This window comes from Dryobates pubescens, chromosome Z (genome assembly GCF_014839835.1).
Source record: "Dryobates pubescens isolate bDryPub1 chromosome Z, bDryPub1.pri, whole genome shotgun sequence".
NCBI lineage: Eukaryota > Metazoa > Chordata > Aves > Piciformes > Picidae > Dryobates > Dryobates pubescens.
Window position 1 is genome coordinate 107860164 of NC_071657.1, and position 16161 is coordinate 107876324.

Here is a 16161-nt window from a genome sequence, read left to right on the forward strand (position 1 = left end):
CACAGTGACATAAGACATTTGAAAACCAAAGCTGGAGCCTTCAGACTCATTGTGTTAATGCTTTCTCTTGAGCAAACTGAGTGATTGGTAACAGCAACAGCCTTAACTGCTAGATAGACACATCTGGAGGGGAGGAGAGAAACACACACCCTGACAATGAATTGCACAACTGTTGTCTAAAGCAGGAAACAGCATAGCTTGGGATTCCCAAGTTCAATTTGAAATGCATTGGAAGAATGCTTCCAGTAATTGCAGGCACCTTTCCATATACTCTTTGTTCCTCTATAGCTCTTCCAGCTATCTCCCACACTTCATTTCTCACTCTGTCCTTCACTGCTTAACATTTACATTGTACATTTATAAATAGGCCATGTTCCCCCCCTCCTGCCTGACAGAAAAAGAAAACTTGTCAGTATATTTTTAATAGACATTCCATGGCAATTCCTTATGTGACTGTCTAAGCCAACCAAGCAATGGGTCAAATTCAGCCCTGCATTACCTCCCACAGATTCACTGGAATAATGCTGCAGATGATCTAAGACTCTGGTTAGAGAGGCAGTTTGCATTTACATATCTTATACCAAACAAAATTAAAAAAGCTACCTAGAAACATGGGGAGTACAATGGCACAAGCAAACATTTGAACCTCAAACAGACAAAACAAGGTGCCAAGAGCAATAAACTCCTCTGACTAAGACCAGACAGTTACTGAAAGCCAAGATTAGTAAGTCTTACCACTTAGAATTACATGGTCCTCTTTAAAGGCACTCTGTGTTTCTTCTAACTGGATCTCTGAGCTCACATCCACTTTCCTACCAGACAACTGTAAATAGGCTTTAAGAGATGCAGGCACCTTGACTGTAATTGAACCTGGTATAAATATAAAGGAAACTTAGTTTAGCACTGAGATCAAAGATTAAACTAGGCAAACTAATCAAATAGTTGTTTTGCTGGTTTGTTGTTGGCTTATTTTCTTGGATTGTGGGTTTTGTTTTTTGTTTTTACAGCTTAGAGACAGAAACCTTTTTTTTTTTTTTTACTCTGAATGGATAAATGAAGATATTTTCATTTATGAAAACCAGAATGTTGTATGTCACAGGCAGGAAGTGCTGTTACAGTATTTCATTGGCAGAGACGAAAAATTAACAGTGACATACACCACTAGCAGTGGCTCTTGGTAGAGGATCTCATTGCAGGAATGATCAAGGGAATCAAGTCTAACAGCTCTCAACTGTAATGCCTTTACTTGCATCTTCTAGCTGCATATATACACTCCTGAGCAAGGGGATGGGATTTGATGACTGATCCCTCCAGTGCATGGCACATTATGAAACAGCTGCCCCTCTGGCATGATCAGATGTCCCTTGCACACTGTCAGCACTAGCAACTGTTTTTGCATTAGTGCACAGGGCCAGCTGTTCACATCCTCAAGCAGATTCAGGCTCAGTCACTAACCAGTTTACATTTTTGTGATACATAGTCTAAACTATTAGCAAAATTGCAGCTTTGGTGGCCTGAATAATTAATTCTACTCTTGACATTAGAAAAAGAAATGTTGAACTCTGCTCCCCTTCAGTATGTGCTTCTATCCTGAAGGTAGATGTCAGGCCCTCAGCGTGCCCACATTAGTCATGTTTATAATGACTTAGTCACAATGTCAAGAAGCTGCACCCTACACATTAACACAAAAATCTTTGTGTTTGTACATGTGCTCCTTAGTTTTTGCCCAGTGCCAACATGCACTTAAAAAAACCAAGCCAAATCCCACCAAACAGTTAGGCATAGAAGTAAATTGTCTTTAAGTAGGTCACAAAAGCTGAAGCAGAACACAAGAAAACTGATGTCCTAACAGCTGAAGAGCAGTCATAAAGCACCTCTAGCTTTCAATTTAAATTCAGCACAATCACTTGCCTGGGGCAGACCTCATGAACAAGTAACTGTCAGTATCATTTAAGCTTAAGTTCTGTTGGATACACAAAAGCTTTAGTAAAAGAAATGGAAAAGGTCTTGTCTTGGGTTCTCCTTGGAGAGCTGCTCAGCTATGTGACTCACAAACCCCAGCACATGTGCAGCTAATTTATCACCAATGGGGCATTTTCTGCACTGCAGCTGTCAGCAGTTACTCTGAAGTTAGAGAAGCACAACCAGAACTTCATGAGCTTTGTCTTTTCTAAACTGTGCTGCCAGAGGAGATGGCAGGCAATGTCTTGAAATAGCTTTTATTAAATATGTTCCTCTTTTTCACTAAATCACAAAGACATTAACTTTGTAGTAAGTGATCCAAAAGGTAACTGAGAAGTTATATAAAAATAGCCTCCTTTGCACCAGTGGAAGGAACCAGAACAGCTTGCACAGCAGGATGGTGCACAAGTGATTTCTGTGCATTTCCTTCATGACTCCCATTCTGAGGATCTGCTAGGTTTTACAAGGGCACAAGCACTGCCTCACAGATGAGGGAGGGGTATCAAGTACCATGTTCATTTAAACCACCTGAAGTGCCTGACATCATGATGTATAAAAATGCTGTAGTGGGCTTTTTGCAAACCAAGATGTATTCAGGGCTTTGTCATTTACAGTATCCTGTCTTCTGCATGGAAGAATTACAAATCCAAGTTTAGAGTGAGCTTCACTAAGAAGTGTAATTCTAGTGATTAATCAGGAGGGGAGAAAAAGGAAGAATGGCAGTGTAAGACTTTCTCATCTTTGTTTTTCTGCCTTCCAATTTCTGTACCATGACATTTCACCCTTAACAGGCAGGAAAAAGACATGCAAATGTGTCAGTTGTCACTCTGCACATATATATAACAGCATCATGGAGTAAACTGCTCAAAGCAAAGGGAAAATGGAATCCAACTCTGCAGATTTCTGCTGGGTATATTGCCAAGAAAAAAGGAAAATATTGAAAAATACAAAAATTCTGTAATCCATTTTAGGTATCATTGCCCCTTCCAGAATTTACTGCACATGTTTATATACTTCTAATAATGAGGTTTTAAAAAATTGTAGATAACCTAAAATCACAAACTAGACAGAAAAACAAACAAACAACCCCCACAACTTATTCCCTTTTCTATTAGATCATAAGTTGACACAGAAAAAAAAATGTTTTAGTTTGCTAACCTGTCTGGGATTTCAGATCCACTTCTCTTAACTGACTGACATAAACATCTATTGTCCCATGCTGTGTAGAAGCTTTGAGATTTCCATCTGATGAATCTAAAGAAAACAAAGAGGAGAGAACTGGTGTATCATTCATTTTTTAACATAGAATGTTGCTGGAATCTTTGTGCTGTGGAGCAACTCTAGAGAAGCATAAAAAAAAAAGGGGCTATGTACATGAGCAAGAGACAGTCAGTGAAATATGTTTTTAGATACAACACCAGAAATTAAAGTTTTGGCAAAAAACCTTTAAGTCCTGATAGAGACATTTCTCAGCTTCTGGGTGTGCAAACAACAACAACAAAAAACGAAACAGTCAAACTTTCAAAAGTAGCTAAACCAACTAAATGAAACCTGAAAGATGCTTCCCCTTTCAAAAAGTAAAAATAAACTTGGTTAATCATCACAATGATGTCCAGCATTAATGCTGTACTCTTGCCATAGCAGTTTTAGCTCTAAATAAGCTCATCTGGAGCTTTTCTGAGGCCAGTTCTCAAGCACAGATGTGGAAGATCAGTGTATTACATATGACAGTGAAAACATGGAAAGGGATCATCCCACAGCTAGAATGGATTTCTTTAGAGAGGGAAGTAATTTAAAAAGTAGCCAATCCACATTTATTCAGCTGAGAAACTGAGACCATCTTTGGCTAACAACAAAACAGCAAATCTTCATTAACTGAAATCAATGAACTAGGAAAAAAGGTTTTGTTTTAGTGGCAATGAAACATTTTACTGATGGCTTTTTTAAAGGTTGTTCATAATAGATATTTGAAAGTTCAAGTCATTAAACCAGGAACATTTAATATGAATCAACCTCTTTAATGAGCATTTCCGGTACTGAAAGCTTGACATTTTCATGTACAAGGTATTTTTGCAGATGTTCCCAACCAAATTAGTAACAGTCAACCACAGAATCTCCATGGGACTGGCAGAAGAAAAGATCTCAATTGACAGTTTTCCTTGCCAGGTTAGGGTTGTTTCCTCCCCTTTGACTCAAAGCAGCCACTGCAAGCTTTATCATTTCTGACTACACCAAACACAGAAGACCCATTTCTTCAATACATAATTGGGTTAAATTACACAGGTAATCCAGGAAGGAAAAGTTGTTGTTTTTTCCCCAGCTGGTAAAATTTGACTTGGCAGCCCCACAGAGAATACGTAATCAGACCATACCAATAACACTGAAAAGCAAGCAACTTCTAGGGCTGACCATGAGCCAGTAGTGTGCCCTGGCAGGAAAGAAGTCCAATAGCGTTCTTGGCAGTATTAACTGGAACATGGCCAGTGTATTGAGGAAGGGATCATGTCTCTCTACTCAGCACTTCATTAGACCACATCTAGAATACAGCATCCAGTGTGGGGGCTCCCAAGAGAAGGTAGACATCAACAAACTGAAGTGAATTCAGCACAGAAGCACCAAGATAATGAGGGAACACCTTCCCCATCAGGACAGACCAAGGGATGAGAGCTTCAGGACCTGACAGAGCTTCACAGTATCTGCTAGGAGGTGATCAAGGCTCCTCAGAGTGGTGCACAATGAGAGCCAAATAAACAACAGACGTAAGCTGAACAAAGAGTTTCAGTCTGAAAACCTTTTTTAATTCTCAGACAGTCAACAGTGGAACGGCTTGCCCAGAGAGGGTGTCTGCATCCTTGGAGGCTTTCAAGACACAGGATAAAGCACTCAGGAGCCTCACAGATGGCAAGGCTTCTAGCAGGAAGTTAAAGACTAAAGACTGCTTGAACAGCAGGACTGGACAAGATGACCTCTGAAAGTCTATTGTGACCTCAACCATTCTGGGATTTTAGTACTTCCTGAGGTCTCTTCCAACCTGAGACTTACTATTAATTTACCAAATTAAAAAGATTAAGCTGTTCTAAAACCCAAGTACCACATTGCTTTTTGTAAGGTTATTCATGTTTCTTTTAAGTAGCAACTTCAGCTAGAAGTAAAAATAAGTTTTAAATTCAAATCCATTCAAAATCTTCAGAATGTTTGTTAGAAGAAGAAAGCTTCTAGTATAGGGCTGGAAAGCAATTTATTTGTGACTAATCAGGAATCCCTACTTCCATACTTCAACAGTGTCAGTGTGAAACACTGATTTTAAGCCTCTGCCATATGGCAGACAGAATTTTCTATGAAGTGTCAAAAAAAATTAAAATAGATTACACAAACAGTAACAAAATTAATTCTATTTATATTTATTTTATAAATAATAAAGCAGAAATTTAAAGGGTGAGAACAGCATTAGTTCCCCATTTTAACATAGAACTACACAGTAGTATTTGCCCCACAGTATTTTGGAAAAGAATCCAGCATTCTTGACTGTGTTTTAGCCTGACCTGTAAGGATGCATCCCCAAAATGTAGAGATGACTGTGTTTTTTTTTAGTTAACTGTCCTGGGTTTGAGGCCAGACAGATCCTCTCTTGCCCCTAAAGGGGCAAAAGAATGACACTCACACAAATGGATTGCAGAAGTGATGGAAAGTTTAAATGAGAAAGCAATTAGTGTTTTACAGAAAGCTACAAGCATAGTGACAAGACACCCAAAGCATAGAGGCCCCCACAGCACACCCAAAAGCCTCCCAACACTTCCCATCTCCCCACCTAGGGCTATATCCAAACGTCCCCAGGGCTCTTTCTTCCCTGCCCCCCATTAGGCTAGTCTCAGCTGGCCAGGTCTGAGACTGCCCCTCCCCCTTCTCCTCCTGGCATTAGGCCTAGCCAGGCCTAAGAGGCCTTGAGATACTCCCCCACTGTTACCTGATTGGGAGATGCTCCCTACAGGAGCAGAACGGGAAGAAAGAGGAAGTGAAAGACTTTACAGCTGGATTTATAGGGCGCAGGATATTATGGGTATGAAATATGCAGCTCCCTGTGTCCAGCTACCAGGCTGGACATTCGGGACACTGGAGGTATCACAGTATCACAGTAACTAAGGTTGGAAGAGACCCCAAGGATCATCAAGTCTGACCTCACAACTAGACCATGGCTCCAAGTGCCACGTCCAATCTCCCCTTGAACACCTATGTGTAACCTATGTGGCAGGAACAGGAGGCACCCAGCCTGAACTGCCACATTAACTGATCAAATCCTCAATTCATCTCAATGAAAACACAGCCAGGGAAGTTGGAAGGTCTGAATTGTTCTTCCTGTTTCTAACAGCAAAACCCTGTCAGGTCTCTGGCAATCCAACCAACTATCTTGTGGAATAAATTTCTCAAACACAAAAACCTTTCACTTAGAACTCAACATTTTCTTTCTCAGGCTTTTAGAGTTGAACCACTGAAGCTTAACAATTATTTGCCTTTGAAAAAATTAATAAAAATCTAAAGGTTGTTTGATGTTCTTTAGGAAAAGATTAAGCCCAAATAAGACCTTCAGAATTGAAATCTGAAAAAAAGTTATTATTCAATTGTAAGAGGTGTCCTAACATTTAAGCTGAACCTGGCTAATTAAGGAAAATAAGCATGATCTGTTGATGGAAAAAACTGCCTCCTGTGCTAAGAAACTTATTTAAACTCAGAATATGAAGAATGTTTATTTAACTGAAGGAGGAGCCAACTAGCAAGCTTAATTTAACTCTATGGTTTAAAGACCAACTCATTTTCCAGAGAGTCAGTAAAAATCACTTAGAAACATAAGAACTGTAACAGCACATCTCATCTCTGCACCGTGCTTAGTGACTATGGGTGCTACCACTAGCAGAAGCCTTTGAGCTGTGGGCCTGTAACCAACTTTATTTACAGAAGGGAAAATTCTTCTGTGTACATACAAAAGACATTTGGCTTCATCTAGGATTAAGTTACTTCTTATCTCTATGACAAAGTCAAAGAATGAGTTTCTCACTTGTGTTCATGCATTATGGTTAAAGAAGAGTTCCTAATATATTTCCAGAATAATGCAACTGATACAGCATCAACTGTAATTGACAACTCTGAGTTATGCTCCTATTATATGAAAGCTTCAGTCCCTGAAGGAAAACTTCTGAGCTGTTCTATTTCTGAAGGAAAAAACAATGATTACAATAACAGTTCAGAAACATTTAAATTCTCAGAAGCCTTCCCCATACAACATGCAAGATATCAGTGATTAATGCTTTGTGGTATCAAAAGAAAATACAGAATATAGCTAATCAGTGGTATCAGCAAATGTGAAAGACAACAAGGTTCAAATGCAAAATTACTGCGTTTGATGCATGCAGTCTTTCCTTGTGTCCTTTTATCACCACCGAATACAAAACATGACATCTAGTCTCATCTAATTTGCAAAGCTCAGAAGGTATTGTCATAGCAAAAACTAGACAGCCTTGCCCAACTGCAAAAGGCTGACAGCCAAGTTTGGAAAAGATCTCTGCCACCTATCAGTGCTACTCTTGAAAAAAGGGCAGAAACATCTGTAAGGAATCATGTCCTTTTTACTATCCCTGCAGATATTCATCTTTTGGAAAGCAGAAGGGAAGAGTGAAAAAGAGATATCTTAGAGAAAAGGTAGAACCTACCTACTGTTATACTCCCTGTTTTGGTCTGAAGACTGGTGTTACCTATTAGGAAAAGAAAAAGGAAAAAAATATGTTAAACATATTATTTAACTGTTTTCTGAAATCATAACAAAAGCTAAAGTAATGAGATCCCATACAAGGGCAGTGTAGCTGTAGAAGTATCTCTTACATACAGCATATAAAAGCAAAATACCATAAACTGCTCTATTGTGTGAATATTACTGCTTTAAAAACAAAAATCATACTACCTATGGGTAAAAGCAATGTGATGCCAGACAAGAAAAAACACTGAGTAAAACTTAAAGACAGACTGGATGTGAGGGAGAGAAAAGCAGAGAGGCATTGCAAGGATAAAGCACAATAATTAGTTATTTTATCTGGGGGCCAATTCTCTTTTTAATTGCTCTGATGCATGCAACAGCACTATGGATGATTCAAGCAGTTTAATAAGATGCCTAAGAGAAACAGATTGTATTTTCCTCTTTTATATAGACATACCCTCTCTACCAAATACATAACACTCCTTACCCAGAGCATGAAGAGAATCTGGAAGAACAGATGCACCTACTAAAAGAAAAGTTACCTATACTACTAATGGCCTAGAAAAGTTGGTGGGAACTTCCATAGTTCCATGTGTGCTACAAAGGTATAATTCCCTCACCAAAAAATGCTTTAAATAAAAAAACCCAAAACCTTATTTTGTAATACACCAATTTTCAATTTATTTTTTTGAAGGCTCCTTTAAAATGTGCAAAAATAAATCTCTGCTCCCATCTTCTCTTAATTGCACAGCAGCAAACAGCCATTAGGGCAGGATGCATTCCACTCTATATGACCTGCACTGTTTTTCTTAGTGGTCTGTGGGCTGAAAGCTAGAAAAGCAGCCTATCATCAACAGGCTTCAATTCACCATTTCAACAGCATTCTACATAAAATACTTAAGGGTTCTGGAAATCAGAGTTGAAACAAAAGTCATATTTCAACAGACTTGAAAGATGTTTGGCTTTAATCGTAGCTGCTTTTAAAAGGCACATTATAATTATCTCACCCTTTCTCCAATTTATCCTGACTGGTACTTATTTTTGTACAAACTGTAACAAATCCTAGGCTTTTGGCAACTCTTCTTAACCACAGGCTTGGATGGCAGATATGACTAATGTGGCACAATGTGAACATATCAGCATGACAGGTTCACGATCCCTCCCATGTTTTGAAGGCTCTCAAGGTGGCAGAGCTATTCTTGTGCAAAAAGCAAATAAAAGCACCAGGCAGCTTTTCATTTGGAATATTGTGTCCAGAGCAGGGTACTGAGATTAGGGGCTCAGAGCACACTACAAGTGCTCAGAGAGCTTTAAAAGGAGAAGGCTGAGGAGAAACCTCGTTGTGGTCTTCAACTACCTAATGGGAGGGTACAGGGCCAGACTCTCCTCACAATGATGCAGCAACAGCAGGCAATGGTTACATATTGCCATAAAGGAAATTATTAAAAGCAAACCCTTCACTCCCTCCCCCAAAATTTCACAACACAACCACCAAAAAACCAAACCCCCATAAAGCAGGAAAAAAGAGGGAAGTTTTTCCCCACCAGAAGGGGAATTCAGGACTGGAAGAAGTCACCCAGAAAGGTCACGCAATCTTTGTCCTAGAGAATATTCAAGGCTTAAACAGACAAAGCCATGAGTAAGTTTGCTTTAATTGAGCATTAGTTTGGACTTATGTCAAATTCCTTTCCAGCTTGAACTATTTTGTGGATTAAACAAATTAACAATTAATGCAACTCAGCCCAAGACTTTGGCACAGCTGCCAAGAGGGCTTTCCTTTTTCCCCTGTGTGCCCTGCTGTGAGGAAGTTTCACCATAACACTATTGCCTATGGAGAGAGCAGCACATTTCCCAGGCTCAGAGCTCTTGCCTGTTTCATGTGTCAATTCAAAAGCTTCATGGTGCCTGACATCTCTAATGCCCGTTACAGAAATTGGTAACAATTACTCAAGACTAATTTCTTCAAAATAATGCATTATTCATTTGCCATATTAGTATGAAGCATGCAAAAGAATGCCTGGGCACTGACAGTGTTGGAATTGTTCTGCTCAAGATTCAGCTACAAAATGGGTCTCAGACGATTTGTAAAGCTTGCATTGCCCTAACTTCAAAGTTCAGTGCAAAAGCCATGAAGTCCAGCCCAGTTTTGTGCTCAGCTGTGCTGATTTTATGCTAACTATATCAGCACACTGTTGGCTATAGGGAGTATTGGCCTCAATTGCCCCAGAAACAATCTGCCCAAGTTTTTACAAACAACATTAATGAAAAAAATGGAGTCACCTTGCGAGCAAAGACTAGGAGTGAAAGTGTCCCATTTCCATCATGAAGTTGTAACCGGAGTTTATCTTTGCCATTAACATTTGTGTGTGTACCTATGTGTAAGCAATATAATAACTTAAAAGACTTTAAAAATACTTGCTCTCACTATTAAAACATGATTGAGGAACATGATGTTTTGCAAGAAATATTTTTCTGAACAAACAGACTAGAAGGACAAAGCAAATGCTGTCATGCAGTTGTTTTCCAAGGAAACAGCTAACATAACATTAGGTGTTCCAGACCCATTTAGAAGAGATCTCATGAAAATAAACCTGAAGTAATGCAAATGTCTGCGTCATTTGTATGGTGATCCATAGGTTTTCACATTGTTCATCAGCTAAATGGCAATAGGGCATTATTAAGGAAGTAAGTCACTAACTACAGCAGTTATCTTGGTACAAAAATGGAATGCTTGTACAAATAATCTTTTGGATGTGTGCTGAGGCAAGAAGATGGTCACAAACTGACCACTTCACAGCATCATTATTTTGGTTTGAAGTTAGAGGGGGGAAAAAAATCCACAAACCAAAGCAAAACATCTTCTCAGACAAAAGTACCAGTCTACATGTTAGAAAAACACAGTAACAGCAAGAAGGGAAATAAAGCTTATTTCTACCAGACTTTACCTAACAAGGTTGAAAACTGTTCTTAAACTTAGTGTAGCTGGACAAAGGAGTTACTCCCTTAAGGAAGAAAGGAGAGTCATTTCTCAAGCAAGAAGACAACACAAAATTTCAAAGGAATTACAGCAAATTGTTTATAAGGCATAAAGCTGACAACCTGGAACTCTGAGCTGTGCAATATTCACCCTTTGTATATCCTTCAGTTTGTTTTACTTAAATCACCACAAACATTACAGCACAGTCAGAACCAAGTGCGTATTTTATTAAACTGGAAAACCACCAGAGATTCCAACCTCCCTCGCTGTTTATATGAAAGACATTCAAATTAGTTTTAGTTCTAGGTGAAGGAGGTTAAAGGGTGGATGGATTAGAGACACTTTTTCCCCAAAAAAGAACAGAAACTGTCCCCACTGTTAGCAGAGAATGCCAGCACACAGAGACTATCGCTGCTAAAAGAGTCTAAACATGCCTGAGTTCTGCCACTGCTGCAAGAATTACTTCTCCTATGGAAAGAGGGGGAAAAAGCCTTTTTTACTATTTTTGGTATACAATTTTCACAGGTGAAATGTAAAATATCTTGACATCCTTAGTATGCATGATGTTTTCTTCCTATAATGTGTGCTTTTTGCCATTTCACAAGTGTGCTTGCAAAACTGTTTAAAAAAACCAAATACAGTGTGCTATTTGGCAAGTTAATTCTCATCAACTCAGTCTCCAACAAACATAGAGCTGTTCTGCTCATATACTATGCCCGTTGCCTACTGTGAACACGGCCTTCAAAGCAGCTAGATTTGTGGCACCCTCTCCCTGACCATGTGACACTGTCTTTCTTACCATGAATGCTTCCCAGTAGAATATCACCAGCTACTGAAGACAGAGATGATGACTCTGCGTAGAGGTACTTAGTTTTCAGCAGCCCATATTCAGTAGATATGTTGATAGATGTCCCCTGCAGCTTCTCTATATTCACACTCTATGAGAAACAGACTTAAATAAACATAATGGAAAACCTGTCATCACAGTTGGAAAAAGGCAGAAGGAAGTAACAGTATTAAGAGGCAAAATAAATGGAAAGCAGTCATTGGTGCAGAACAAACAAAAGCTATAAAACAAAAACACAACAAAAAAAGAATCTTTTCATCCAAGAGCTCTGACCAAGTTAGTAATTCTTTACAACACTGCTATGAATTACTGCATCCATCACACAAGTGAAGGACCCAAATGTCACAAATAAATGAAAGAAAAGCTTGATTTCTTTTTGAAACCCAGAACCCTTCATTGTGAAGGTAAGAAACCCCAAAACAATTAACTTTAAAAATGAAGCCTTAATGTTTGTAACTATTCTGACACTAAGAGCATCAGTACGCAATTTTCTGGCTCCACATGCTAACATACCCAGTGCTTCTGTTACACACAGCTCTTTAGTCAGACCTTCAGCTGGCTCACTTCTTAGACACAGCTCTGATGAAAATCTGCAAAAAGGCCACAGCTGCCCTTTCTCAGTAAAATTGTTCCTGTTTCCTTGTTTAGTAAGGCCTCTGTTCAAAGTCTTGAAAAATGAGAGACAAAATCTCCATTTCTACTTCTCAATAGAAATGCAGACAAAGGGTAAGTTGGAAAAGTTGTGCTATAGATAGATTTGGGGAGTAAAAGATGATAAAGGAGATAATCTGTGTACAAGGAACCTGTTGCATGACCTAACCTGCACTTACCTGAACAAAACAATGTGAATGAAACCCTATTCTTTCTCAGTTAACCTTGATTTATGATAGAATCCTGCAGTATTTCTTACTTAATCCTCACTCAATTTTTATTTTAATTATGAAGACTAAGCACATAGCACAAAATCCTTATCAATTACATCATGTGGCCTTCTAGATCAATGTTGGCCTTTCCAGTGTATATTACATAAAACGTAAGGTAGGGGTGAAATAAGGGGTAGTGTTGCACAAACTCCATTCTGTCCTGTGAACTAAAAAGTTCACTGGGTTAGTATGGACTACATGACACCCACATTCTACTGTGACCTTACCAACATGCTAAGCTTTACATCATCTTTATACTTCAAGTCCTAAGATTACAGAATGGACTATTGACTTACAACTTCGGACATGATGCTATAACACCAAGTAGGCCTCCAAGAGTGTTAAACTACTTGCAAAGAACCTTTCCAGTTAAATCAGGGCCATCATTGCTATCAGTACAGTAAAAACAGAATACTTAAGGCAGAGGAGACAAGAATATCTGCAGTTTGAGTGCAAACTGGCTGCCTTGTGTTATTCCTAAACGGGACAAGGAAAGCCCAAAAAGCTACATCTGTTGCTATGGTATGCAAATTTTGACTCTATTTAGTATTTCTCTTATTTTAAATATCATGAAGTGTTTTATTATAAACAAGCTCACACAGAAACTCTGCTCATTTACTAGCCTAAACTACCTCTCTTAAAAACACACAGCAATAAAAGGAGTCATCTCAGCACATGACAAAAAAAGTACTGAGTCAGCTAGTTAGTATAAAGAATGAACCCAAACCTAGCAGTGAAATGTACATTTGTTTCAGAGTAACCCAAATTGAGGTGGGGGGAGCTGGGGTGAGAGGTCAGATTGCTCAAGTACCAGACTAAAAATAAATAAATAAATAAATACTCTAGATAGGGAAAGCATGAAAGAAAACAAACAAACAGGATTGCTTTTTGCTGAGCCTAAATCTGTTTTCAATTTCAAATTCTTTAACTTTTATTAATTTTTTGGCAGAACATAGATGTTTGGCTCTGTTAACAAGTGTTATAGACAAGTCCCTGTGGCACAGATTAGCTAATGACTCCACAGTCAAACAAATTTGATTGTCCATTGAACCACCAGGTTTTCTGGAAAAATTCCTTCCCTTGGGAGTTGCAGTTACTCACCACGTGCCCAAGTTCCGTTAGTTTCTTACCCTTTAAAGCAAAACTGACAGTCTATCTTTAAAAATCAGCCTGAGAAGGTTTTGTACCTTAACACATTTTCAAGGTGAAAACCAGCACCTTGCTATGAAAATGACTCCTTACCCACATATTCCATTTCTTGGTTTTCCTTTTGGTGCCATCCTTGCTAAAATATTTACTAATGTCTTCTCCATTTCCCCCCTTAACAATCTTTTGTTTCTCAAGTGCTTAGTGTATTTTACCACATCCTTTTCCTACCCACCTCCAGGAGGGGACTGGAAAGGCTAACAGAACCATAATTACATAATAATGACAACTGATGGAAGAAACATCTTATACAAACACACACAGGAGACATGAGGCTAAGTGATTATTACACAAGTGGCCACTTGAGAAAAGAAATCTCACACTACACAGTCAGGTTTGTTAACAAGTTTAATAATGTAAGCCAAAATATTGTTCCATAGCTGTAAATGCCTGTCAAAATTACTCACTTCACTCAAGAGCTTACAACTCCAAGAGGGACTTCCAGCAATATTACAGACTATTATAAATATTCATGACCACAAAGAAGAAATTCAGCTTATCTGCATGGTTTGTTTCGCTTCAAAAGGACAATGTGTTTGAAAAAAGTTTTTAAAACAAAACAATCTTAGTTCATGCAAATGAGAAATATGTTTTTGCATAGATGTATCTAATTGTTTTTCTACCATTCACTTGCTTTTATCAACACCAGTCATATGCTACTTGACATTAGCTGCATGGACTGTACTGAATTTAAGGGTACCTATTGATTCTGACAGAATCCTGCACGCATCCAAGCTACTTCCAGGCTTCATCTACCAACGCTTCAGAACAAAGGCGTCCTAATGCAACCATATGCATGGACATTATGACACCTAAGCTTTCAAGCTGAGCCTAAAACCCAGCCTGAGTATGAGAACTGTAGTACTGTGTAAGGGAGCCTAGCTCTACATTATTTTAAATAATGGAGAAGTATTGAGTACTTAAGGCAAGAAACAAAGTTGGATTAGAGCAGCAGGAGCTTTGTCTCCTGCTGCCATCTGCTGAAAAAAACAACCTACTTCTCTACAAAACTCTTCTGCATCTCATGACAAGACTACATGTGATTATATTTCCTCAGCTGAAATACACACTCCTTCCACTCTTCCTTTCTTGCAACCATATAATGATGGAAGTGTATGTACAGCATGTACAAATATCAAGACAGTATTAATGAGACATTAAAACAAACTCATGGGCCTACTGTAGAATCCAGGTGTCTGAACAACAGCCAAGCAATAAGTTTAAGAGCATTGTGAGAGTCTATCTAATTAAAGCTGGTGAACTGTATCAGCTAGCACAGCCACTGTGCTGATGGAATAATCACATTTGTTACTGCTCTTTCTGTGGAGCCTGTTTACTAATCCAAATCAAGCATGAAGTGAGATAGTGTAACTGAACAGAGAAATAAGTTAACAGAGAAATCACAATAAGCTAATGAGGGTCACTAAACATTCCTCAGCATATTGTTCAAATCTTAGTCATTTTGCAACACACAAACTGAACAAGCCAGTGAAGAGCAAGTTTTACTTATTACTTACACCCTTCTCTGTTGCACAAATATCTGTATTTCCATAAAGTGTTCCAAGACCAATTACTTTGCCACCATCTGTTCTTATATCAATTTTATGGCTCTGAAAAAAAAAACAGTTTAAAAATGCTATGGTTGGGATATTTGCAATTCGAAACACGTTTACATCGTTGTTCTAAGCTGCACCACAACAACCACCTTGAATCACAAGCATTCCTTTTACTGTGAAGTTTTCTTCTCTAGTGATTGCTAAATATGCTGTTTATTTCCAGTAGAGTCAAAACCAAAACAAGTCACCAGAAACACAAGGAAAAGAATCATGCTGAGGAACCTTTATTTTCATTTGAAGCCATTGATCAGCACTCCACTTTCTACTGTAAAGAAAGGGGGTCCTGCTTTCCTACTCAGTGAGGTTTGTGAACAATGTGACAGTGAAGCAACATTAAACGGCTCTTTACTCCATCCAGGGGAGGGCAGCCTCACTTCAGTTTGCTCCTTTCCAAGGGGAGAACCAGCCCTTGTACTGTGCTACAGATTCTGGACTGTCAGATTTGTAGTACCTTGGCCAAATCCAAAAGGCCAACGATTCTGCTTCACACCAATAATTCTGCTTTACTGCTAATAGAGAGTATAATTCCAAAACCTAAATTAGAAACCAGAGTTACTGTTGCCCTACAGAAGGGAAGGATCATATTTTACACTTCGAGTTTTCCTGACATTTTTGTGAATTGAGCAAGGCTCAGCATTGACAGAGAAAATAACACCAACCTCCTCTGAACTCTAATGAAGCCACAAAGGCATTAGTCTCAGAGCCCCCAAACTGGTCATTTTGCAGCCTTTTTTTCGGTGCATTAGAGAGTATTGTCATTGATACTTGAAGCCTCCAGGAACACAGAACTGACTTCCGTACTTTCCTAACTAAACACTTGTTTCTCAGGGTTACTACCATCACTGTGTTTGCTGACTGGCAATCAAGGGTACTTGGACTTCTGACTC

At 38.8% G+C, this 16161-nt stretch overlaps 1 protein-coding gene across 1 annotated transcript in view; it reads right to left on the reverse strand.

The window, feature by feature from the left end:
* Positions 1 to 16161, reverse strand: part of FAM185A (family with sequence similarity 185 member A) — a 29775-nt gene that overhangs the window by 6966 nt on the left and 6648 nt on the right. Inside the window, exons 3-7 of the mRNA XM_009902273.2 lie at positions 15176 to 15268; positions 11482 to 11620; positions 7665 to 7706; positions 3121 to 3216; positions 736 to 870 (exon numbers count right to left, since the gene is read on the reverse strand). Coding sequence (XP_009900575.2) covers positions 736 to 870; positions 3121 to 3216; positions 7665 to 7706; positions 11482 to 11620; positions 15176 to 15268 — 505 coding nt within the window. The remainder of the gene's footprint in view (positions 1 to 735; positions 871 to 3120; positions 3217 to 7664; positions 7707 to 11481; positions 11621 to 15175; positions 15269 to 16161) is intronic.